We start from the raw sequence: 27,803 nt of genomic DNA, 5'->3' as shown, positions 1-27,803 counted from the left end.
TTACTAAGAAAGGGGCGGATTTGGAGAATGGGTCTACCAAGGCCATTTCTTCATTTGAAACATTAAAAAAGGCATTTAGTAGCGCTCCCATTCTGATCCAGCCTGATCAGGAGAGACCCTTTATTGTGGAGGTGGATGCGTCCGAGGACGGCGCAGGAGCAGTCCTTTCACAAGGTCCTGCTAGCCTCACTAACCTGAGACCGTGTGCCTTCTTCTCTAGGAAATTCTCTCCCACGGAGAGAAACTACGACATAGGGAATAGGGAGCTGTTGGCCATTAAATGGGCATTTGAGGAGTGGAGACATTTTTTGGAGGGGGCAAGGCATCGAGTAACTGTTGTCACTGACCATAAAAACCTAATGTTTCTCGAGTCCGCTAAGAGGTTGAATCCCCGACAAGCCCGATGGGCTCTGTTTTTTACCCGTTTTGATTTCTCCATTACGTTCAGGCCGGGAAGTAAAAATGTGAAGGCAGACGCATTATCTCGGAGCTTCCATGCTTTTCAACCTACTGAGACGCCGCCTGAATCCATCCTACCAGCAAACATCTTCTTAGCGGCTCTAACCCAGGATATCTCGGCTCGCATTAAGGCTGAACAACATCTGGCACCGGCATCCACCCCAACAGATAAGTTGTTTGTTCCCGTACAATTTCGTCTCCAGCTGTTGGTTGAGTGTCACGATTCTGCCTTTTGTGGACATCCGGGTATTGAGGGCACTAAGGATCTGGTTTCTAGATCTTATTGGTGGCCCACTCTGACCAGGGATGTCAAGTCCTACGTGTCAGCCTGTGAGGTTTGTGCCAGGTCTAAGACACCTAGGACTCGCCCTGCTGGTAACCTACGACCCCTACCCATTCCCAGTAGACCCTGGTCCCATATCTCGATGGACTTTATAACTGACCTACCGCTGGCGGAGGGTAAGACTGTGGTTTGGGTAGTGGTCGATAGGTTTAGCAAGATGGTTCATTTCATTCCCCTGTCTAAACTTCCGAATGCTAAAACCCTGGCGTCTATTTTTGTGAGAGAGATTGTTCGTTTTTTAGGACACTTTCATCTATTCAATTTATAGACACTGACACTATTTCATAAGTGTCACGGAGTGCGGCCACGGATTCTTTACCCCGACCACAGTCGTGTAATCAAATTGGTACCATTTTATGTTTATTGTATTTTAATGTGGATGTATTTTAGTAGTGAATGTAATAGTGTTATAACGTTTTCTGACCTATCAGGTCCAAGTAAAATCATTTCCATATGACACAGGTGTTGTGAGTGCTCGCTCTCCTCTTTTTATTTAAGCTTTTATTATTCTTGGGATCGGGCTCCCAATTCAGAGTTAGTAGCACCCATCATAGCTATTAGGTGAGAGCCACCCACCTACATATATACAATCATATTTTCTAGCCCGTACTTGTGGGTGAGCTCCCCGAAATATACTATGGACATCTGGCATCATATGGATAGTAAAAGGCTCAAAGCTGAGAATTATAAATTTAATGATCCAAATTATGTTGAAACTCCTGAAAATAACTCAATGACTGAGAGTTTTAGGAGTTTAGAAAGTCTGCTACAAAAACAACTACGACAGCATTGGGAGATACGTTCCCTGAATTATTATGTAGAAGAGACTAAAATACCAAAAGGATTATTGATAAATAAGAATCCAGCCCAGGATCTCATCAGTGATGAATTTAATAGAGAGTGGAATGATTTATTGATCAATCAATCAGTTGCCATGATGAAATTGATCATTAAAAGGAGATTAGAGATCCTGGGAGATTTAAACATAAAAATTAACAAATTAAGGGAACATATAGAGAAATTCCCCAGAAATGCAGAGTTTAATACATGGCAGGACAGACTATGTAGAAGTCTGGACAAATTAGAGGGGGATATAATCAATAAAAAAAGTAAAAAGCATATAGAAACTTATAAAAATAGAGAACATGAAAGACACACAGAAATTGTAGAAGAAGAGGACAATTCACACCAGGAATTATTAGATATGGATTTAGGCAGAGAAGAGAGAATAGACAGGTACAATGTACCTGTCAGTAATAGATATGAAGAATTGGCAGGGCAACATTTTTTAGATCTTACCCCGGCACACCACAGAACACGCACAAGATACAGAGACCAAACACCACCACGACACAGGTCACCATACAATTTGAGGCACAAGAACACCAGATATCAACATTCGGCAGGGAAGGATCATTATTCAAATCACCAAACACGGAGTCAACACCATCACTACAACAACAACACGAATCACCAACAACACTGGCACTCAGAAAAAGGAAGACTAGGAGAAGTAAAAGGAAGGGAGTCACGACACCAGAAACACCCACAAGCCCAGAGATGGGATCCATAATTAATTTAAGTTCAAAAACTCTCACTATTGCACAAATTAATTTATTAAATAAGGGGTTGAAGTTTGCCCCGTCCAATACTACAGATAAATTCTCAACCTTTATAGGGATCCAAAAATTCATCAGGAACCTTTGCCTTAAAAAATATCATATAAAAAACCCTATAACTAGAGATCCAACCGGTGGTAAGGGAGTTGATCCTTTTAAACATACCTCCTTGAAAAAGAGATCCAAAATGTTCCCACGTAATGAGATAGGTAAAGAGATAGCTACCTTTCAAAAATGTGTTGAAGATGATATAAGGAAGATGAAGGTCAGACCACCTGTTAGAAATAATCTGACGAAACGGGAGATCCAAGCCATTAAGTCACTCCAGAAGGATAGTAGGGTTACCGTGCGCCCGGCTGATAAAGGCGGAGCTACGGTGATCTTAGACACGGATCAATATAATAAGGAGTGTCTACGACTGCTAGCTGATCAGGCCACATATATAAAACTTAAGAGTGACCCAATACAAGAATTTGTTCAGGGTCTGGAGGATCTATGCAAGAGAGGATTGGAACAGGGAATTCTCCTAAAACAAGAAATGGAGTTTATTTTGGACACGGAGAGAAGGTTACCGACCTTCTACTGCTTGCCCAAAGTACATAAGAGTTTGACGAATCCTCCGGGACGCCCTATAGTGTCCGGAATAGGATCCGTCACTTCCAACCTGTCTAGATACATAGATCTCCAGCTCCAACCTGTGGTGAAAAATACCAAAAGTTATTTGAAAGACACCACACAGATTATACAGATTGTGGAGGAATTAACAATTGAACAGGACTGGATTATGGGAACTCTAGACGTCCAATCCCTGTATACAATTATAGACCATCAGCAGGGATTGGAGGCAGTCGAACAACAGTTGATAAGAAATGGCACATTTGAGGACCCCCAAATAAAATTGATATTGGAAGGTATCCAGTATATTCTACAACACAACTATTTTTATTTTGAGGGGGAATATTATTTGCAGAGATGTGGCACCGCCATGGGGACCAGATTTGCCCCAAGCTACGCCAATTTATTTTTGGCGGAATGGGAATTTACTACCATCTTGCCCAAACTTGGGGCGGATCTGGTCCTATGGCGGCGTTACATCGATGATGTGATATTTATCTGGAGGAAGGGAAAGACAGAATTAATGAGGTTTCTGGAAGAGATTAATAATAATGACCGAAATTTAATATTTACGTCTAATATCAGAGAAGAAACAGAATTTTTGGATCTCTTGATAAAAAAGGCAGGTGATCATTATTCTTGCAGTACGTATCAAAAGCCAACTGCGAAGAATGGTTTTATTCTTTTCAATAGTTGCCACCTACCCAGGTGGCTACTAAATGTCCCATTAGGCCAATTCCGGAGAATTAAAAGAAATTGCACTGAACCCGAAAAATTTGAGGAAGAGGCAGTTGTAATGAAATCACAATTCATGGATAAGAAATATCCAGTAATGGTTCTGGACGATTCGCTAAATAAGGTGAGAGAATTGGATAGAAAGTCCTTTTTTAAAGAAAAAACAATAATTGAGACAACTGAGGACTCTAAGAGTGAAATTAAAATAATTCTACCTTTTAGCAGTGATTATAAAAAGTTAAAAAATATTATATTCAAACACTGGCATCATGTGACGAGTGATAGAGTGATAGGCCCATTACTGCCGAATATACCAAAAATAATATATACAAAAGCCCCAAATTTAAAACTCAAAATAGCCCCGTCAGTGAAAGAAAAAGAAAAAGGACCCACAATCACCAATTTAGGATCCTATATGAACCTAAAAGGCTTTTTCAAGTGCGGGAGATGTATGGGTTGCAGGATGAGCTTACAAGAAAGAAAAATTACTAAAGTACACTCAGCACACAACTCTTTTGTCTGGGAAATTAATAATTGTCTCACCTGTAACTCATCTGGAGTTATTTACTTGATACAGTGTCCATGTAAGCGCCAATACATTGGCAGAACAAAAAGATTACTGAAAGTTAGAATAAGTGAACACGTATCAAATATCAAAAAGGGCTATTTGAAACACTCCCTCTCCAAACACTATGATGAAGTACATAACAGGGATCCATCGAAATTGTTTTTTGTGGCCCTGGAGAAAATCGATAGACATTGGAGAGGGGGTGATTATATTAGAAGGATGTCCAGAGCCGAATCAAAACATATTTATGAATTTGGCTGCCTATTACCAGCAGGCCTGAATTCGGACCTTGAGATCTTTGGTTTTCTATAGGATGCTGTTCTCCCCTTTGACGAGAGATCCCATGGTTAGCCTTTTGGCTCTGGGGCCTCCCGTCCGAGATGAGATCGGCATCCATGACTTCTGAACCTCATTCTCTACATTTATTTCATTGGCAGAAATTTTCCTCTATATATTCTATATCCTTATATATATTTTTATATTTTTATATATTTATATATTAATGTCCCCAGATACATCAGCTGAAGCTTATTAATGTGTGCAGAGAAAGGGTTAGAATGTATGTATATCTATTTATGGTTTTATTCATTTTAATTTTAATTTATATATTAAAATACTAATTGTATCTTAAATTATCATTTTTTATTTTTAATATTGTGTCGGGTAGTTTATTGTAGTGGGTTAGTTGCATTTGCAATAAAAAACGCAATAGATGTTGAAAAACCGCACGAATACCGCACTAAAAACCGCATTGGCAGTTTTTGTTTCCGGATTCCTGTTCCTGTTTTGTGGATCACCATAGAGACTATAAAAGGTGGAGAAAGATTGATGGCGCTTTGACCACTGAGGAAGGGGTGTAGACGCCCCGAAACGCGTCTGGTGAAAGAGAAGGAAAAGCGCCCACCTAACATACCGGACCCTCTTATGGATTGCATGGCCATGCATGGATGAATCTCCAGTAAAGCAAGTACGCACATAGCCTTCAGCACATTTTGCTGTCTGGAATCCTACCTGTCGGATCCCGCGATACTGTGTCGTCACCCGCCTGAGACTTGCGGCGGAGAACGCTCGGACGGCCAGCACCGCTCGCCTCGAGGAGACGCCACATAGCGAGGTACATAACTAAGGAACCAGGTAGGAACTGAAAATCATAAGTTTGGGACTTTGCCTTTACTCTTCTGGCAGGAGCGAACCTTTCTGTAGGAATTGATATACATGGTGTCCGCTCACATTGGAAACAAGCCGTGAAAAGTGCCCCACATGAGGAACTTTTAGGACACTTTCATCTATTCAATTTATAGACACTGACACTATTTCATAAGTGTCACGGAGTGCGGCCACGGATTCTTTACCCCGACCACAGTCGTGTAATCAAATTGGTACCATTTTATGTTTATTGTATTTTAATGTGGATGTATTTTAGTAGTGAATGTAATAGTGTTATAACGTTTTCTGACCTATCAGGTCCAAGTAAAATCATTTCCATATGACACAGGTGTTGTGAGTGCTCGCTCTCCTCTTTTTATTTAACCCATTCTGATCCAGCCTGATCAGGAGAGACCCTTTATTGTGGAGGTGGATGCGTCCGAGGACGGCGCAGGAGCAGTCCTTTCACAAGGTCCTGCTAGCCTCACTAACCTGAGACCGTGTGCCTTCTTCTCTAGGAAATTCTCTCCCACGGAGAGAAACTACGACATAGGGAATAGGGAGCTGTTGGCCATTAAATGGGCATTTGAGGAGTGGAGACATTTTTTGGAGGGGGCAAGGCATCGAGTAACTGTTGTCACTGACCATAAAAACCTAATGTTTCTCGAGTCCGCTAAGAGGTTGAATCCCCGACAAGCCCGATGGGCTCTGTTTTTTACCCGTTTTGATTTCTCCATTACGTTCAGGCCGGGAAGTAAAAATGTGAAGGCAGACGCATTATCTCGGAGCTTCCATGCTTTTCAACCTACTGAGACGCCGCCTGAATCCATCCTACCAGCAAACATCTTCTTAGCGGCTCTAACCCAGGATATCTCGGCTCGCATTAAGGCTGAACAACATCTGGCACCGGCATCCACCCCAACAGATAAGTTGTTTGTTCCCGTACAATTTCGTCTCCAGCTGTTGGTTGAGTGTCACGATTCTGCCTTTTGTGGACATCCGGGTATTGAGGGCACTAAGGATCTGGTTTCTAGATCTTATTGGTGGCCCACTCTGACCAGGGATGTCAAGTCCTACGTGTCAGCCTGTGAGGTTTGTGCCAGGTCTAAGACACCTAGGACTCGCCCTGCTGGTAACCTACGACCCCTACCCATTCCCAGTAGACCCTGGTCCCATATCTCGATGGACTTTATAACTGACCTACCGCTGGCGGAGGGTAAGACTGTGGTTTGGGTAGTGGTCGATAGGTTTAGCAAGATGGTTCATTTCATTCCCCTGTCTAAACTTCCGAATGCTAAAACCCTGGCGTCTATTTTTGTGAGAGAGATTGTTCGTTTACATGGCATCCCGGAAAATATTGTTTCGGACAGGGGTGTGCAGTTTGTGTCCAAATTCAGGAGGGCCTTCTGTCAAAGATGTAAAATTTCGTTGTCTTTTTCTTCCGCCTACCATCCTGAGAGTAATGGGCAGACTGAACGCCTTAATCAGTCTGTGGAACAATTCCTGAGGTTGTATGTTGCTGATGACCAGCAATTATGGGTCAAATTCCTTCCGTTGGCTGAATTTGCTCTGAATAACCGTGTCAATTCTTCTGCTGGGGTCTCCCCTTTCTTTTGTAACCATGGTTTTCATCCCCGTTTTCATTCTGGGTCGTCCGTCTCCTCCTCTAACCCTGAAGCTGATAAACTCTCCTCCGAACTGTGCACAGTTTGGGCCCGGGTTCAATCGAACTTAGAAAAGGCTCAAAGTTCTCAAAAACTCAAGGCCGATAGGAAACGTTCAAGGGGGGTGAACTTTCAGGTTGGGGATAAAGTATGGTTGTCCTCCAAGAATCTATCTCTCAAGGTAGCTTCTAGAAAATTTGCTCCTCGTTTTATTGGACCATATAAGATCACGGAGGTGATTAACCCGGTATCATTTAGGTTGGAGCTGCCCGAGTCATTCCACATTCATAATGTGTTCCATAAATCTCTGCTTAAAAAATATTTTGAACCGGTAGTACCATCAAAAGCCTCGCCTCCGCCGGTTCTTGTTAATGATGCTGTCGAGTATGTGGTGTCTAAAATAGTGGATGTCAGGAAGGTGCGTAATTCCTTGCAGTACCTGATTCACTGGAAGGGGTATGGACCTGAAGAGAGATCTTGGGTACCTGCCAGGGAGGTTCATGCTCCTAGACTTGTTCGTAAATTTCATTTAGAACACCCTGAAAAGCCATCGCCTGAACTCTTGGGTCCGGTGGCCCCTCGTAAAAGGGGGGGGGGGGGACTGTCACGGGGTTCCGAAGGTGCACTCGGTCCCCCATCGCCCGCAGACCTGTTGCTTAGCTTTGGGAATGAGGATCTGTGTTTGACCTCATTCCCAGGGCGGCTTTACTAGCTGGGTGGCTCCCTGCTCCTAAGTCTGCCTTGAGCGCCGAGCTGATCACTCGGTGCTCGACTGGTTGGTCTGTCGGTCATGTGACGCTGGCCACGTCACATGACCCTCACTCCCCACTATAAATACAGGCAGCCTGCTGGCTACAGGTTGCCTGTTAATTTCTAGGTTCCTGGCTATTTGTTGGACTACTGAATATTTATCTGATCCTGTTCCCTGACGAACCTCTGCCTGCTCCTCCTGTACTGCGCATACATCCTGGTATTGTGACCTCGGCTCCCACCTGACTACTCTCTTAGGACTCCTCTTGTACTTCGCTACTCTCCTGGTATTTGACCCCGGCTTCTCCTGACCATTCTTTGCTTAATCCGTTGTACTGCGTAGCTCTCTTGGTTCTGACCCGGTCCGTTCATGTTCCGTATTTTGTCTTGTCTGTCTTCCCTGCACATATCCTAAGTTAGGGACTGCCGTCCAGTTGTCCCCTGTCATCAGGACTCGTGAGGCAAGTAGGCAGGGCCAGGGGTGAGGGTGGAGCGCAGTGGTCACTACCCTTCCCCCTGTGTGTGTGTGGACGTGACCGTTACAAGCTACTCATTTGCTGCAGTATTTTAGCCTGTTTCTCGCATTTTGCATGATATCACTGTGGATATAACCCAACATTACCGCACTGTACACTTATAATACTCAAATACCTAAGCTCTACTAGAGCCTATTATATAACTGCACGGCAATTAAACTATTAGCAGCTTCATTTAAGTTAATTTACAACATATCACAGGATCGGTGAGCTAATGGAGGGGGTGCACGATTGAGATATGGCCCTCCCTGATCTAATATTGGTGGACTGTTCTAAGGGGAGGCCATCGATTTTGAAGTAGCAGGTAACCGCTTTAAGTTATACAGGGTTTAGTATGATTTGCTGATGGATATTTCTTTTAGCATTGAACTAGTATTGGATTAGAAATTCAAAATATACCATATATTTTGTCTGAATTCAGTGTTGAGGTCTGACCATACAGGACTGAAAAAAATGAAGGCAAATTGCTTTACATGCAGAATTGCAGTGGATTTCACCCTGCCTATTTCATAGGGTGAAAATCTGCAGAGAGATTTGACATTCTTTGGATTATAATCCGTACCTCATATCATTTTATGAGCAGATACTTTTCCACAAAGCCAGATGAAAAATCTACAGTCTTTCTGCTTTCTGCAAACAGCAGAAATTTCATACAGATTTTGACACATATTCTGGAAATATTCTAGAAAACTTTTACGCGGACATGGATTTTTTAGGGGTTGTCCGAGATCATTAAAAATATTGCACAAGCCCTACAATGTTTCTCCAACGCCGTTCTGCCTATCTCTCCCAACAATGGTTGTTTTCTAACAGCAGTGGTGACATGCCTAGATACAGCATGTAACCACTGCAGCCAATCACTGTCCTCAGTGGTCTAGAGCTGAGGACAGTGATTGGCTGCAGCAGTGACGTTTCCCTCTGCTGCTGTTAGAAAACGAACAGCAGCGGAAGTACCAGAGCAGCGCTGGAGACATTTTTGTTTGTTTGTAGACATTGTAGTGGTTGCCTTGGAATATTTATTTATCTCGGACAACCCTTTCAGTACAAATTTGCAGCTGAAATGCCTTGGACAGCTGCAAACATATTCTGTGAACATACCCTAAAGCTGGCTATGTACACGAGATAGTAGTCGACAACCCCTTTAAATTATATTAGAGAAGACCTGTGTGTGGAAGTCTACTGGAATAGAATTTTACAAATTAGGGTTCAAGAGGGGCCTGGATGTATTTCTGGAGTGTAATAATATTACAGGCTATAGCTACTAGAGAGGGGTCGTTGATCCAGGGAGTTATTCGGATTGCCTGATTGGAGTCGGGAAGGAATTATTTCCCCTAAAATTAAGAAAATTGGCTTCTAACTCACAGTTTTTTTTTGCCTTCCTCTGGATCAACTTGCAGGATAACAGGCCGAACTAGATGGACACATGTCTTTTTTCAACACAAACTATGTTAGATGTAGCCTTGCCAGGTTCCATCTGTTATAGATTTTTACTGTAGACTTATTTAAATATAACATTTGGGAGGAAATTTAATATAATACATCTTAAAAGAAACCGGATATACAACATCATGGCTGTGACTGTGGACACATGCATTTCACATCTGCTTCTATGAGCTGTTTTGGGAGTAGTTCTTTGCATAGGCATGGTGTTACATAAAGCATGTGGTCATATGGTATCTATTACTGGGACTTTCTATGGCTGGACAAAAAGCCTATACTGCATACTTTTAGTAATACCTGAGGTTGTGCTATATTGCCACAATACGTTGCTATTTATGATTAATTGATGTGGTTGGTCATGTAAGAAAAATATTACCTACAAGGAGAACTGTGACAAATAAAGCTGTAAATGTACATTTTGTAAATGTAAAAGCTGTAATATAAAAGCTGTATGTAAAAGCTTTTAAATGTAAATGTAAAGCTGTAAATTCCAGCTGCCCAGTACAAGGCCCCCACCACCCATGTATGGTCTATGTAAACATTGCAAAGCCACAGTCTCCATATCCACAGGATGCAAGATGGCGTCAGTCACGTGACTTTTCCGTCTGTTAGCAGAATCTTCTGTATCTGCTCATGTGCCGAAACTGTGCACTGTTCAGCACCTGCGCAGAAGAGGATGCAGACAGAGACAACCAAAAAAGCATTCACATAGGTAACCCTATCATCTTGTGGTGTATGGACTACATTTATACATGGCCCCATACATGGCCAGCAGGAGGCCTTTTACGTATCAGCTGGTTTAAAATCTAAGTATATTTACAGATTTTTGTGCCATAACATAAAGGGGTGGTCTAACATAATGAAAAAGTTAAGACAGGCAGCAAAGTGTGTATAAAGAAAAAACACTGCTCCAAGAGCTACGGTTGCCAGTGCCCACCAGATCAGAAGTGATGATGTCTCTTTCTTGGGGCCACTGGAACAGCATGCCACGTCAGGAACTATTTAAAAGCCTTTTTTTCCACTATATTAGCATAATGCAACCATCACTGTCACATTTGATTGAAGTTTCCAGGGCAGCTGGAAAGAAATGCAGTTTCCAGTACTCTTGTTTTTCCAGAGTATTGCAAACCATGGGCTGTTGTAGCTTAAAGGGGTTTTCCAGGATTTAAGGGTAGGTCCTTAGGATAGGTCATCAATATTAGATCAGTGAGGGTCTGACACCCCACACACCCAACGATCACCTGTTTGAGAGTAGCTGCAGTACCAGAACTACACTGCTCCATGCGTCATGTAATGGATTGAGCTAGTTACTGCAGCACTGTTCTCATTCAAGTAGTTGGGGCTTTAAACATAGTGGGCCATAGCTGGTGAGTGACTGCTGGTAATGTCTGTGATCAGAGACAAGCCCAATCACGGACAATTAACTCCCTCAGATGCCACAGTCAATAGCGACTCTGGCATCAAACAATTAGAAAGAGGGAGAGGGCTCCCTCTGTCCTCTGATTAGACCCACCATGATGAAATTGCGGGGTTCGAAATGTTTGTGCCTGTTAATCTCTGCCAGCAGCAGGGCTCAATAGGAAGCCAGCAGAAATACTATAGTAAACTATTGCAGTCTATGGTATAAGCGATCACATGTTCAAGTCCCCTAAGGTGACAAAAAATTTAAATTAAATATACAGCTAAAATTAAAAAAATATATAAAAAAAACTAAAATATAAAAAAATCACCCCTTTCCTATTTTTACATATAAAAATAAACAATAAAAAAACATAATTTCTTATTTATAGCTGCAGCTATAATATTGAATCACTGAATAAGGGCTGCACACAAATGTATATATTTTTTCTGCATCTGATCCAAATTTTGTACGGGTCGTCTGCTGACCCGTTCACTTCAGTGGGGCCACAAGAGATATGGACAGCCCACTGTGTGCTGTACGCATCTGTATGTCCGTTCAGTTGAACCTGCAAAAAAAAAATTTGAACATGTCCTATTCTTGTTTGTTTTATAGACAAGGAAAGGACTGTTCTATAGAGGGCAGAATTTTCCATTCCTCAAAATGCGAAACACACATGGCTGGTATCCATGTTTTGCGGACCTCAAAAACAGGATACGGTCATGTTCTTGAGCCTTAAGGTTGTCATTTCGGTCTGGGTGCACAGTGAACACCGCAAAAACAAAAGCCAAAAATCCATGCCAGAATTGGTGGTGATTTAAAAAAAAAATTTTTTTGCAGTCTTTCAGTACAAGCTATGCCATTGGTGCCATTTAAAAAATACAATTTGTCCCACCAAAAATAAGATGTCATAGGACTGTGAATGGAAAAGTAAAAAAGTTATGGCCCTTGGAAGTCAGGGAGAAAAAATGAAAGCAAGTGCTCAAGGGGTTAAGTAATACTGGGACTCTGGAAGAAAATCTGTATAACTGTATAGATGTGTAAGTGTTAAGGGGCCGGTACCTGTCTTAAGCAGTCTGGCTCTCCCAGGCAGCACGTCGGCATTCGGACGTCTGCTACTTCCGGGTGTGACGTCATCAGCAAGCGTCCTGCACGAGTCGGATTTCAGAGAAGCCGGGTGTACCTTTCCCTTCAGTCTGCAAGCTGTTCAGGTCGTTTTCCAAGATAACTGGTTTGTTTGGGGAGCGTGGCCACGTGGAGGAGGGTAGGAGGGTGTGTAGAGAGGGGGAAGTGTGCCGGAGGATCGCTTCTCCTCACTGCGTTCAGGCACATGCAATTCAAGTTTTGGCACCAATGGGCAGCATTGTCACATAGTTGGAGCTCATTGCCTGTCTCAGCATAACCTGTATCCAAGTTCATACAGGGGCTGCGAGTCATCTGGGCTCAGCAGGTTAAACTCTGGCAGCTGGGTCCTGGTGCCATTACTGAGTTGATTACTTACAAAGTTGCTGCTTGTGCACATGTTTGACACTCATCACATACACTACATACATACCTTAGACACATAGTTCGCACATCAGGCAGTTTGACGATAAAAAAATAAATAAAAAAAAAAAAAAAAAAAAGGGTACAAGTGGATTGTTAAATAAAGTTAAAAAAAAAAAAAAAAAAACTTTATCCACCAAGCTTCATCCATACACCTCTAGCACAGGTTCATCCGCCAATACAGCTACACGCTCGCACGACATACACACCCTGTTTCATCTCGTAGACTAGTGTCATACGTCATACGGTCTGTTTTCCACAAATCCTATACTTACATACATCACCTACCACGTCTGTAGGTTCTTTAGCCCGCAGTATTAGTTTTAATTAATCTGCTACGTCACAGATTCACACAAACTCGGGCTCGCTTCATACGTCAGTGGAAACAACTATCATACTCCCTGTCAGCCTCGCAGGCTTTTCGTTCAATCGTTTCACGCTGCTTACTTACAAAGTTGCTGCTTGTGCACATGTTTGACACTCATCACATACACTACATACATACCTTAGACGCATAGTTCGCACATCAGGCAGTTTGATGAAAAAAAAAAAAAAAAAAAAAGGGGTACAAGTGGATTGTTAAATAAAGTTAAAAAAAAAAAAAAAAAGAGTGGGTTGTTCAAATGAAAAAAAAAAAAAAAAAAGTGTACAAGTGGATTGTTAAATAAAAAATAAAAAAAAAAAACTTTATCCACCAAGCTTCATCCATACACCTCTAGCATAGGTACATCCGCCAATACAGCTACACGCTCGCACGACATACACACCCCGTTTCATCTCGTAGACTAGTGTCATACGTCATACGGTCTGTTTTCCACAAATCCTATACTTACATACATCACCTACCACGTCTGTAGGTTCTTTAGCCCGCGGTATTCGTTTTTAATTAATCTGCCACGTCACAGATTCACACAAACTCGGGCTCGCTTCATACGTCAGTGGAAACGACTATCATACTCCCTGTCAGCCTCGAAGGCTTTTCGTTCAATCGTTTCACGCTGCTGGGGGGGGGGAAGGGGAGGGGCTTAGATTCCGTCATTTTGTTTGTCAGCTTACGGGCAGCAGGTCGTAGGGTTAACAGGTTGTTTTTTTTTTTTTTATTGTTGTTGTTTTGTGGTGTTGTTGTGTTGTTTGCAGTGGTCTACGCCATCTGCAACTTCAGCCAGTGCAGGCTCCTGCATGTCTGTGCCACATGTTTTAGGGCACATCCGGTCACGGTCTGCACATTGAAGCCGGCGTGACTGAGCCGGGTGAATGTGGAGGTACTAGACCAGCTGCTGCAGCTTCATCCGGTTCAGCCGTTCCGTACATTCCTGGTGGAAGGGTTTTCACGGGGGTTTCACACTGGGCTCATCAACCTGCCCCAGCAGACTCATGAATGCCCCAACTTGCAGTCGGCTTCTAAACATGCTGGTCTGGTGGATTCACTCTTGGCAGTTGAGCTGGACAAGGGTTTCATCATTGTCCTTTCCAGTCCCCTCCTTTCTGCACTTGGAGGGTGAGCCCGGTGGGGGTGGTGCAGGGAAAATATTCCAATAAATTTGTTTGATTCATGATTTGTCTGCTACACATTCTTCCCACGTTCCTAGTCTCAACTCGTTGATTCCGTCCGAGGAATTTTCCTTGAAGTATACTTCCGTAGACCAGGCTATCCAGGTCATTCTTCAGACAGGCATGGGGGCTTGGCTGTCCAAAGCAGATGTCTCTGATGCATTCAAACTGCTGTCCATTAGCCCATCTCTCTGGCAGTGGCATGGCATCAAATGGAGAGATGCGTACTATTCGCCACCAAGTTGACGTTGGTTCCTAGAGCAGCCCCAGTCTGTTGACAGGTTAGCGCAGGCACTGGAATGGATTTTGTTGGAACAGGGTTGCCAGAATGTCATTCACTACCTGGATGATTTTCTGTTGATCGAAGAACCCTCACAGGCACCTGTTGACTTGCAGGTTCTCTTGCAGGTCTTCAAGGTGTTAAACATTCCAGTGGCCGAACACAAAACAGAAGGGCCTGCGCAGGTTGTCACGTTCTTGGGGATCTCTCTGGATTCACGTGCCATGTCAGCCAGTCTGCCACAAGACAAACTCGACATAATCAAATCAGGTGTCCGTTCCTTGCCCATGTCTCAGGTTTGCACCAAGAGAGAATTGCAGTCTCTGTTGGGCATGTTATACTTTGCCATGAGGATCATTCCTCAGGGTAGATCATTCATTTCAAGATTGCTAGTCTTATCACAACAGACCAGTGATTTGGACGCATCAGTGCATCTTAATGCGAACGCCCGAGCAGATCTGTTCATGTGGGACAGATTTCTCAAAGGGTGGAACGGCATTTCCATGGTGATTCCGAGGGCCACTTCTGATTCTCCACACGTATTTTCAGACGCGGCTGCCTCGGCAGGTTTCGCGGCCATATTTGGCTCACATTGGTGCGCCGGCTCATGGCCCACACACGTGCTACAGTTGCCGGGGTTTTTTCAGATGTCGGCATTGTTCGAGATCTATCCTATCGTAGCAGCTGCTATAGTCTGGGGGCATAGGTGGTCGGGTCACACGGTGGTTTTCCACACTGACAACATGGCGACCGCAGAGATCATTAACAAGGGCAGATCTAAATCGTTACTCATCAGGTAGATTGACCTGGATAGCTCTGGAACAGGGGTTTCATTTCATGCCCTGTTTTTGGACGGGGTCAGCAACGTTGCAGCTGATGCTTTATCTCGTTTTGATTTTATCGCTTTTTCTTACAGAACCCAGAAGCAGACCCAGTGGGCACCCCGGTACCGGACTGGCGGCTGCTGGTCTTGGATTAGACTCTCTGATTGGGGTCGCCAGTTCACTCATTACCAAGTCTTTGTCGGCCAGTACGTTGCGGTCGTACCGCCGAGCGTGGGTGGTTTTTCGAACTTTAGTTGGCATATCCTAGAGGTGACACAGGTCAGGTCAAGTATATGGTGGCTTTCGTGTCTTATTGTCATTCGGTATTGGCTTTATCCTACAACACCATTAGGCTATATTTGGCTGGGGTGCAGCATTTTTTTGGCACTTCAAGAGCCAGACAGACTCTCTATATTTTCAGCTCACCCGATCAAGGCCATCCTCAGAGGCATTCAAAAAAGCCAGGTCACGGTCAAGTTGGTCCATCGACCTATTAAGGGGGACACGTTTCATAGCCTGTCGGAAGTTCTCACATTGTCACCATTCGGAGTCCTTCCCAGCCTGGTGATCAAGGCGGCGATGTACTTGGCGTTTTACAGGTTTTTAAGACCAGGTGAAGTGACACAGGCCAGACAAGGGGCGGTGGCTCTCCGCAAGGGAGATTTAGTCAGGATGGGCAGTAACTCATTTGCAGTTGCCTCACAACAGAACAAGGCAGGTAGGTCCCGGCCATGTAGTTAAGTTCTTCCAGACCACAAACGCATAGTGTCCAGTGACAGTCTTGGACAACCTCTTGCTGGCCCTCAGTCTTCACAGCCCCACCGACCCATTACTTCCATTCCCTGTTGGTCCACTGACGTCCAGCCAGTTCATCAAACATATTCGCATCCTGTTGACCAGTGTAGGATTGAATCCGGCTCAATTCTCAGGGCATTCTTTCCGCATCGGTGCGGCATCCGCAGCGTCCAAGCATGGAGTCCCTGTGCATATCATTAAACACTTGGGGCGCTGGCACTCGGGGTGCTTTGTACGGTATATCCCGGAGCCACAAGCGGAGCTGGTCCAAGCATTCAGTACATTGGCAGAGTAGCACCTCAGGCCAATCCTTCCCTCACTGGTGGGTTTTGCCCCCTTTTTCAGGCATACCGACCTAGTGAGGCCAAGGCACACCTCAGGCCAATTAGGTAGGGGGGTGGTGGTTGGGCATCTTCCACTCGTTTAGGTCCTGACCACAAGTGTTAAGGCTGGCCGCAGGCTAGCCTGGATTTGTGGGAGGGGCCGGTACCTGTCTTAAGCAGTCTGGCTCTCCCAGGCAGCACTTCGGCATTCGGACGTCCCCTGCCCACCCATTCCCATTCTTCATTCAGTCATTCAACCATCACATTCAGGGTATGCCCCCTTTTTCAGGCATACCGACCTAGTGAGGCCAAGGCACACCTCAGGCCAATTAGGTAGGGGGGTGGTGGTTGGGCATCTTCCACTCGTTTAGGTCCTGACCACAAATTATACAGCTCTATATCAAAGAAGTGAAGAGCAGTGAAAGAATGGAAATACTAAACCTCTGAGACACAGGTCCCGCCATGCAGGTGAATACATGTACACGGAAAACAATTGTGTTGATCACAGCAACAGTAACTAAGTAGAGACAGGATCAGAGAAGACGGGAGGGAGACCGAAGGTGGAAGCAGAAGAAAGCAGCCTGATAGACAGTAAACAAGGTCTATATTACTAGGGAAAGGGCCGTTATGTAGAAAGGACCTTAATTGTAACAAACTATCAGTATAGTGAATACAAGAGAACAGGGTGGAGGGGTCACCATCACAATACCATACAGGCGATGTCACAGTCTTATAGTAGTTGTCACAGCATAGCCTCCCAACAGGGACGGAGAAATCCAAATCATAACCTGTTAATGAACACACAACCAAATCAAGAAGAGCGGAGAAATTGCAAGGAACCAAGTGAGCACACGCAGAATCCTGGGACCATGGTCTCGGTAGCAACCATCACTGATATTAAAGGGTAATGGCAGATTTTCTTTTATTCGCTTTTACTTTTCACTGACTTTTTATTTTGTTTGCTAATGAACTCATGTACTATCCTTTTTTCCTACTCAATAAATGCATGTTCAATTTCACATAGAGTAGATGAATGCTAATCATTTATGATCCAATATCAGACAATGATTAACACTGGTGATTATGTCTACCATGATAAAACCTTCAGGGCTAACCAATGGCTGGAACATGCAATCGGTTTCCGTTTTACTTTACAGGTTGTATCATGGGTAGTCCACAGTATGCTGTGTATGTATAATAGGCTGAATATTATGTGATACTGATGATGATGATAATGAGAACAATTTAAGAAGTCTTATGCTGGATAGAAATGTAAGGATGATAGCTGTATTACTTAACAATCCAAAAAGCTGAAAAAGACAATTATTAAATAATTGCTGAGCCTGAAGCATTATGATCTTTCACTTAATTGGCCATGCTAAGAATAAGTGTGCAGCAATGAAGAATAGGAAGGATTACCCACATAGCTGCAACATCACTGTCACCCACAAATCTGCACCACCCTACATCACCGTTGTCCCTATCTACCACCCGACCAGGGCTTTATGCGCTTCCAACAGTTTAAGACTAACCTAGTCCATTATCTTAAAGGGGTTGTCTCACTTCAGCACATGGCATTTATCATGTAGAGAAAGTTAATACCAGCCACTTACTGAGTGATTGTCCATATTGCCTCCTTTCCATCAGATTATACACTTCTAGTTTCCATGATTACGACCACCCTTCAATCCAGCATCGGTGGCCATGCTTGCACACTATAGGAAAAAGTGACAGCCTATGTGCGTTCCTATGGTCCTGGCCACCAGAGAGGCCAGTGCATTTTTCTATAGTGTGCATGCAGTGGAACAGTATATAGGGGGGAGGGGGGGCACATAAGATACCACAGTCAAAAATGGGGGGGCACTAATAATTTTCACCACTTAAGCGTACTACTGAAAAAAACTAAATAGGTATCTATAAATAAGATTACAAATCCGAGAGTATTGCGGTATGCAGGGATATCTTTTTATTGTGCTAACCTAATACTTAAAAGACAAGCTTTCAAGAGTTTTCCTTTCTTCCTCGGCATTGCTTCAGACCTGAGAAAGAGAGAAACACTCTTGAAAACTTTTCTTTATAGTTTAAAGCAGTTTCAGCAAACACCAGGGCTGTGTAAATAATCCCATATGTTAAACATGTCACTGAAGAAGACCAATGAACAGACGCCCACAGGCTTATTCACAAAAGGGTGAAGAGTTTGGAGAAGGGAACAATCTAGGACAACATAACTGAATAGGAAAGTGAGCTGAGTTGGAGAATTTTTTTCAAATCAGTTTTGTTGTCCTATATTGTTCACTTCTCCTGACTTCTCCAAACTCTTCACCCTTTTGTGAAATAACCCTGTGGGTGTTGTTGGTGTGTGCAACTAATACTACCTATTCTTCTTGTAACGCAGAATGCGGCGGTCAGGGGTGCGTGTAACACAGAGTGCAGCGGTCAGGGGTGCGTGTAACTCAGGGTGCGGCGGTCAGGGGTGCATGTAACGCAGGGTGCGCTGGTCTGGGTGCATGTAACGCAGGGTGCGCTGGTCAGGGGTGCATGTAACACAGGGTGCGCTGGTCAGGGGTGCATGTAACGCAGGGTGCGCTGGTCAGGGGTGCATGTAACGCAGAGGACGCTGGCCAGGGGTGCATGTAACGCATGGGGCGCTGGTCAGGGGTGCATATGACACATGGGGCGCTGGTCAGGGGTGCATGTAACGCAGGGGGCACTGGTCAGGGGTGCATGTAACGCAGGGGGCGCTGGTCAGGGGTGCATCGCAGATAGAAAAGGTACTTACAGTTCTGATGTGCTCTGTCCTCGTGCCTTCTTCCTCCAGGCGTGGTGGCAGGAGGAGGGGCGTGCAACGATGTTTCCTGATGTTAAATCCCCAAGCCGCATTCTTTTCTGCCTCTGCAGACCCTACTTGGCAGTGCTGCCCTCTCCCTCCCATCCAATAGCAGATGAGGTGGGCGGGGGAAGATTCACTTAGCTGCCGACTACCGAGGAGCCCATAGTGAAGGGCGTGGGCAGCATGGGCAGTACTTTCAGTTTGGCAAAACTGACTGATTGCCGCTGCACTCAGGGCCGTCTTTAATATTGATTGGACACTGGACAAGAATTTACTTGGGCCCCCTGGATCCCGCCTTCCCACACCCTAGCATGCAATCCCGCCCTCCACCACAACACACACACACACAAAAAAAAATCCGCACACCTCGTAGAGTAGTAAACTTTAATAATGATGAGTGGTCACTAGAGGTGTTCCTTGGCAGTAATGTAAATACTGCCTTTTTTTCTGAAAAGGCAGTGTTTACATTAAAAGGCTTGCAGAGACATGCTATAGACACCAGAACTACTACGTTTAGCTGTTGTGGTTCTGGTGACTATAGTGTCCCTTAATATAGAGAAAAAAAAAGAATCACCACAAAAGTATCAAATAAAATGGCTGTATCATTATTCAAAAAATTAAAAAAACACAACTTCTGACACAAATATATAGTATTTTGCAGATTACTTTTTTTTTTTACAATGTGCAGATAGTACTGTACTACTAACCCCTACATCCACCCCTACATACAGGGTAATACAGCGCCACATACCTCTTACATCCAGTGACGTCTCTTTGATGTAGATGTTCTCTTTCCTCATCTTCTCCTTTCAGACCTTCAGACCAGACAACCATTTTTCAGCCATTTCTCGTCTCTGCAGTTTGACAAAAAAAAAATCTTAGTTTACTACTTTTCCATCATCCTCCCATCTTCTGGACAAATCATCCTACCACCCCCAATACTGTGCCGCTGTGCTCCCCAATACAATACAATACTGCAGAAATAGATAAACCCCCTGAGAATACTAATACCATGCAGATAGTGCCCTTCAATAATTATTGGCACGCAGTGTCCTAAAATAACTGTGCCCATCAAATAGTGCCCCTGACACTAATAGTGTAAACATAACGTCCCCCCAACATGTCCCCATAGACCCCCAGTAGTAATAAAACCCATCATAATGCCCCCCAGTAGTAATAATTCTCCTTATAATGTGACAGTGCAAAAAATACCCCCTTTTAATGCCCCCAGTTGAGCTAATGTCCCCATTGTGCCCCCATAATGTGCCAGTATAAAATACCCCTATATAGTGCCCCCAGTAAATGCCCCATGGTGCTTCTCTCCCCTTCTTCCTAGTGCCCCCCATAATGTACCAGTATAAAATAGCCCATATATAGTGCCCCAGTAGATGCCCTCAGTGTCCCCCATAATTTGCAAGTATAAAATACCCCTTCTTAGTGCCCCCCATAGATGAGCCTGTAGTACTCCTCTCTCCCGTTCCCCATAGTACCCACCATAATGTGCCCAAGTATAAAATACCCCTATACAGAGCCCCCCATATAAAATACCCCTTCTTTGTGGCCTCAGTAGAAGCCCCCATAGTGTTCCTTTCCCCCCTTCCCCCATATAAAATACCCCTTCTTTGTGGCCTCAGTAGATGACCCCATAGTGCCCCCAATAATGTGCCAGTGAGAAGTGCCCCATAGTGCCACCCAATAATGTGCCAGTAAAAAGGGCTACCAATAATGTGCCAGTAAGAAGTGCCCCCATAGATCCCCCCACAGTGCCCCCCAATAATGTGCCAGTAAGAAGTGCCCGCAGAGATGCCCCCATTGTGCCACCCAATAATGTGCCAGTAAAAAGTGCCACCAATAATGTGCCAGTAAGAAGTGCCTCCATAGACGCCCCCCAATAATGTGCCAGTAAGATGTGCCCCCATAGATGCCCCAATCATGTGCCAGTAACAAGTGCCCCATAGATGCCGCCCAATAATCTTTACATTTTATTGGATTGTTTCCCGTGCTGGATTTGTTCTGCTAAATTATTCGGCACACTAACAAATTTAAGTGTTTAATTTATATTTTACTGCATTTTTCTGCAGACTTACTCATTCACATGTTTCTGAGTTCTCCAGAAGACATCCCATTATCCCCAAACGTTATGTCATGCCGTGGAAACAAGACATGGTGAACAGAAAACTAATTACCAGGGTAAGAAACACGATTCCAATGCAATCCATTTTAGATAGTGTCAGCTCTTAGCTTAACAAAGCAGGCACAGACAGGAGCCCCTTCCGCGCAGCTAATCCTGGCATAGCACATGGTTACAGGGTACCCATGTGCTATGCCAGCATTTAGTAAACCTCTGGGGGGCACGGGCAGCAATATGTGCTCCTGCCTGTACTCACCGCACTGCAGCCCATTGATAAAAATGTCAACTCCGCACATCGTAGATTTTGAGCGCACAGCAAAATGTGTGCTTTAGGCCTCTTTCACACTTGCGTTGTCCGGATCCGGCGTGTACTCCACTTGCCGGAATTACACGCCGGATCCGGAAAAACGCAAGTGTACTGAAAGCATTTGAAGACGGAACCGTCTTCCAAATGCGTTCAGTGTTACTATGGCACCCAGGACGCTATTAAAGTCCTGGTTGCCATAGTAGGAGCGGGGAGCGGGGGAGCGGTATACTTACAGTCCGTGCGGCTCCCGGGGCGCTCCAGAATGACGTCAGAGCGCCCCATGCGCATGGATGACGTGATCCATGTGATCACATGATCCATGCGCTTGGGGCGCCCTGACGTCACTCTGGAGCGCCCGGGGAGCCGCACGGACGTTAAGTACACTGCTCCCCCGCTCCCCGCTACACTTTACCATGGCTGCCAGGACTTTAGCGTCCCGGCAGCCATGGTAACCACTCTGAAAAAGCTAAATGTCGGCTCCGGCAATGCGCCGAAACGACGTTTAGCTTAAGGCCGGATCCGGATCAATGCCTTTCAATGGGCATTAATTCCGGATCCGGCCTTGCGGCAAGTGTTCCGGATTTTTGGCCGGAGCAAAAAGCGCAGCATGCTGCGGTATTTTCTCCGGCCAAAAAACGTTCCGTTCCGGAACTGAAGACATCCTGATGCATCCTGAACGGATTTCTCTCCATTCAGAATGCATTAGGATAATCCTGATCAGGATTCTTCCGGCATAGAGCCCCGACGACGGAACTCTATGCCGGAAGACAAGAACGCAGGTGTGAAAGAGCCCTTAGGGAAAAAAATAGTCTAATAAAAATAAAACTGTATTACAAAAAGTGTTATTAGGGCATTAGGGACAGGTTAAGAAAAATGTATACAAAAGGTTAGTTACTCTTTAAGCATTTTTGTAGTACACCTTATTAGGAAAAGATGTTTCTTTGTACTACAAAACAGGGTGTAAAGAGTCTTTTTAGCAACGTTGTAACTGAAAGACTCTTCTCGTCCCACTACCCCAGCCACTGTCTCACTATATGTGTCCTATATCTGCAGTGTCCTTGCCTGATTTGCTTCTAGCGCTAACCGCTGGCGGTTCTGTACATGTCTCTCTTCCCTGCGCTTTTGTCTTAGTTACTGAGTTCAGGGAGGAGAGTGGAGAATGAGGTATCCAGCACTCAGTGCTTACAGCGAGTATACAGTAACACAGCACAGCTGGGGTAACTGCACATGATTCGGATTATGTCTGCTTTTTCCACATGGATTTTCGTGCAGAAAGAACACGGCGTAATGCCTCATTCACAGTGATTTCCATAAGTGACTGTGAGCCAAAACCAGTATTGGAGCCTACACAGACATAAGGTATAAGGGAAAGATCTGCACCTGTTCTGTGTTTATAGCCGCACCTGGTTTTGGAAATCACTGACCAAAACACTGACGTTTGAATACTGTACCAGCAAAGTGAATGAGACTTGATAAATTTCAGGTACACTTTGCTTTTGTCTTCCGTGCAGAAATAGACCACACCATGTCAATTGTCTGTGCAATTACGCACTTTATGTATAATGATTTTCCCCATGGACTTCAATGGGGTTTTTAAGATAAACAAAAAAAAAAAAACGCAAAAAAACACACATACGTGCTAAGAAACACACTAGAAAGATAGGGAGGGCAGTGGGGTTGCAGCATTCTGCACTGAAAGTAAGTGTTCTATGTTACTGTACTGTACCATGCAACTGTACCAGAATTTTCAAAAATAGTTTGCATAATGCCTGTGCTTCTTTGTACAATCATAACTGTGAATGAACAGTTATATTTGGGCTTCCTTAATGGGAACCTGTCACCAGGATTTTGGGTATAGAGCTGAGGACATGGGTTGCTAGATGGCCGCTAGCACATTCGTAATACCCAGTCCCCATAACTCTGTGTGCTTTTATTGTTTCAAAAAAACGATTTGATACATATGCAAATTAACCTGAGATGAGTCAGAGCTTGAAAATATGACTCTTCTCTGGTCACACAAGTAAGATATGACTCTTTTATGTTAATTTGCATATGTATCAAATCGTTTTTTTTACACAATAAAAGCACACAGAGCTATGGGGACTGGGTATTGCGGATGTGCTAGCGGCCATCTAGCAACCCGTGTCCTCAGCTCTATACCCAAAATCCCGGTGACAGGTTCCCTTTAAAGTCTCTTTCAGCCATTATTCCCTGTTTCAGCTGCACAGCTAGATACATTTCTCTCACAAGCAGTGACTGTCTCCCTACTGTCACTTCCCTTACTTCCCACTATGTTTGTTTTCTTCTACGGAGCTCAAAAAGCTGATAAGGAGGGATAAATCACACTTACAAAAAAGCAGGAGGCTCCTGTGATGTTTAGAAGTAGTTTTATAAGGCTCAGGATCTCAGCTAGCTCTAACACGCCCCCTGCTTCCTCTCAGCCAGGGACGGATCTTGCCTGACAACAGGCAGTGGACTGCAACTTTGGTGAAAGTTAGACCCTTAGTGGTCTTGACTTTACAGCCTTTTTTCCAGTGGATGCAGGCATATTTGTTAATGAAATGATTTTGAAACTTGCAAGTTACACCAATCTCTATTAGAAGAAATGAAATTCTGTGAAAGTACAGTGACTCTTTAAGCTGGATTTACACTTTCGGATGAGCAGCCAATTATCGGGACTTACATTCCTTCTCGACAATTGGCTGCTCGTTTAGTGGAGGTGAAGTGCTTTAATTACATGCACTGTATGAGGATGAACGATGGCTGCTGCTATTGCTTGTCCTCATACAGAACCATTGTTTCTGGGCAGTAGAGTGCTGTTTGGACAGCACAATCTGCTGACCAGAAATAATGATTGTGTGTCCGCACCAACAATTATTTACCTAATGAACGTTTTGCTTATTTAGGCTACTTTCTCACCTACGTTCGGGTGTCCGCTCGTGAGCTCCGTTTGAAGGGGCTCACAAGCGGCCCCGAACGCATCCGTCCAGCCCTAATGCATTCTGAGTGGATGTGGATCCGCTCAGAATGCATCAGTCTGGCAGCGTTCAGCCTCCGCTCCGCTCAGCAAGCGGACACCCGAACGCTGCTTGCAGCGTTCGGGTGTCCGCCTGGCCGTGCGGAGGCAAGCGGATCCGTCCAGACTTACAATGTAAGTCAATGGGGAAGGATCCGTTTGAAGATGACACTATATGGCTCAATCTTCAAACGGATCCGTCCCCCATTGACTTTCAATGTAAAGTCTGGACGGATCCGTTCAGGCTACTTTCACACTTAGAATTTTTTCTAAGTTATAATGCAGACGGATCCGTTCTGAACGGATACAAACGTCTGCATTATAGGAGCGGATCCGTCTGAGCAGACATCAGACGGACCCGCTCTGAACGCTAGTGTGAAAGTAGCCTTATCGGGTGATCTGCGGCACCTTTACACTTGGCAATTATCATATGAACGTTTGCTTTCAAAAATTTGCCAGATAATCGGGATGTCTAAATCCAGCATTACTGTCAGTGCTAAGTGCTGGAAGCCCCATTCTCCACTCCTTTCCCTGCACTCAGTGAGAGAGACATGTGCAGCAGTTAGTGATGGCAGCAAGTCAGATAGGCAGGGACACAGCAGTGATAGGGCACTGTGGCAATGTGAACGTTGAGGTGTGCAGTAAAGTCCCAGGGAAGCATGATAAAAGGGGTGTTGTTTGCACCAGGAGCGTGTCACCAAGGGGCCCGACCTTGGTGGAGTAAAAGCCCTAGTCCAGGTGTCCCCTAAAGTAGTTGGGGGACACCATATAGATAGTGTAGCTGGTTCAGCTATTTCATGGTGGGCTTCTACTGGGAACAGGCAATGTGTTGGGTGGGAGCCTGTTCCCCATACTCCAGTCTGGGACTTAGGGCATGCTCACGTCCAGGGATTCCATTAAATCTGGTTTCTGCAATTGGGTGTGTCTCACTCTAGAGAGTGTGCAGACAGAGGCCTGGTGAGGTTCTGTCAGCGTGGTCTCAGCTAGACAAAGCTGAGGGGTCATGAGGCTATGCAATAGCCTGAAGTTTGTGGGACCTAGCGACGCCTAGAGAACGAGGGTTGCACGGCCAGCGTCTGGAGGACTACTGGGCCACACTCCCCCAAAAGGTACTGGAATTGCCACAGCCTGGAGGCTGCTGTATTAAGGTTGGCTGAGGAAAGCAGCATATGATGTCCATGTGTGAACTGTGCTCTACGAGTGAGGTAGGGACGTATTTTGTTTAGGTAGCGCCTAGACGGGCAGAAGTTTATTTGTGTTTTAAGTGTTGGTGGTGCAGGAACCTCACCCCACCCAGTGATGTATAACTGGACTATCCATTGTCTGGTGAGATATCTGTGAGTGTGACCCCCTGAAAAGAGACGATCCCTTACAGCACATATAGCAAGGCAGGGGCTAGGGCTGGGGAAGTATGTTCCATATAGTCATCTTCAACAATTAGTGGAACACTAAAGACAGACTCTCCTTAGCAATGCTTAATTCGAGGGTTGACTCTTTACTCCTTATTTATAGTAAAAAGAAACACCTTTCCTTAATAAAGTGAATTACAAAAATGTTTAACATCTCTGTATCTATACAGTGTTAAAATCAGTTGAAATGACAGTTACACTTTAATATATGGATTTCTTTACATTTCAAATTTAGGTTGAATATACAGGTATGCCAACATTTATGCTGAAAAATTAGCAAAACATATACATATACAATGCATCTTATACTGCAAAGTGTAGTAGACTAGGCTTTTCTGGACTTTGTAAAATAGAAAAAAGAGACGTACGCTTTTTATTTTATGCAAAAATGGGCATGTTGGACATACATTAAAAATCGTATGTGAACCTAAGACGTGTTACTTCTCATATGCACAATTTGCATGTGTCCTTTTTTTTAAACTCAGTTGATTATAGATATAAATATAACAAAAAAGGGAACAATTCACACTATCATATAATATATCTGCAGTTCCTGATGTCCTGAGGAGACAATGAATGTGGTTAAAATTGAATGGGTCCCTGTGTAGCATGCGTGGGTTATTTATTGACGGGCTTGTGGCAGAGCTCTCATTAATCTTCCAGGCTTGGTAATTACTTCTCACAGTTTTATCCTTCTAAAATAGACTCATTAAAATTGCATTTTTAACTGATCCAAGGGATTCCCTACACAATGACCGTAATAATGTGTTCAAGTTACCATGCCAACCAGTAAATTATAAGAGGTGTTACTGTCTATTATTTCTCTGAGAATGAATAAGTGATTTCCTCCAGCACGCAGATCTGGCCGGGCTGTACCGAGGCCCTCAGGAGGAGAGCCTGTTTTTGCAGAACAAAGAAAGGCTATGTCATGGAGAAGACTGTCACGTCATCATGGAGAAGCTGAAAATCCCATTACAACAACGGATGACAGAGTTCCCATTGCATTCCCCTTTGTCAAGATACCAGAGTTACATGATTAACCAGAATACTAGAATGCTAGCATCATAGGACCCAAGCGTTATTATCTACCTTCTCTTGAATGACCCAGAGGCCCCATCCACTGGTCAACAACTGTCACCTCTGCAGTCCTTTTGTTTCATGCTCTGTAGCAATCAGCAGGTTTCATTGTGTGTCCATACGATGACATTTACCAGCATTGTGGTGAATAAAAACACAAAGCTAAAAGAACCATCTGAGTATCTTCATGTCTACTGCATATAAGGGCTCATGCACATGAACGTACTGTATTTTCTTTCCGTGTCCGTTTATTTATATTTTTTGCCAGATCTGCTTTGCATTAAAGGGCTTGTACAGGCAGTATATATTGATGACCTATCCTCAGGATAGGTCAGCAATATCTGATCGGTGGAGGTCCAAATCTTGACACCCCCACGATCAGCTGGTTGAGGAGGAGGCGGTGCTCCATGCGAGAACTTCTTCCTGGTCTTTACACTATGC

At 44.3% G+C, this 27,803-nt stretch overlaps 1 protein-coding gene across 1 annotated transcript; it reads left to right on the top strand.

The window, feature by feature from the left end:
• The first annotated feature begins 16,987 nt into the window (after positions 1-16,987).
• Positions 16,988-27,524, top strand: TEX43 (testis expressed 43). Its single transcript, XM_040420208.1, has 3 exons — positions 16,988-17,496; positions 21,504-21,612; positions 27,138-27,524. The coding sequence occupies exons 1-3, from the start codon at positions 17,312-17,314 to the stop codon at positions 27,351-27,353; spliced, it is 510 nt and encodes a 169-aa protein (XP_040276142.1). The 5' UTR covers positions 16,988-17,311; the 3' UTR covers positions 27,354-27,524.
• The last annotated feature ends 279 nt before the right edge of the window (positions 27,525-27,803 follow it).

This window comes from Bufo bufo, chromosome 2 (assembly GCF_905171765.1).
Source record: "Bufo bufo chromosome 2, aBufBuf1.1, whole genome shotgun sequence".
NCBI lineage: Eukaryota > Metazoa > Chordata > Amphibia > Anura > Bufonidae > Bufo > Bufo bufo.
Note: the sequence above shows the minus strand (reverse complement) of the source record. Positions and strands in the feature narration are given on the sequence as shown.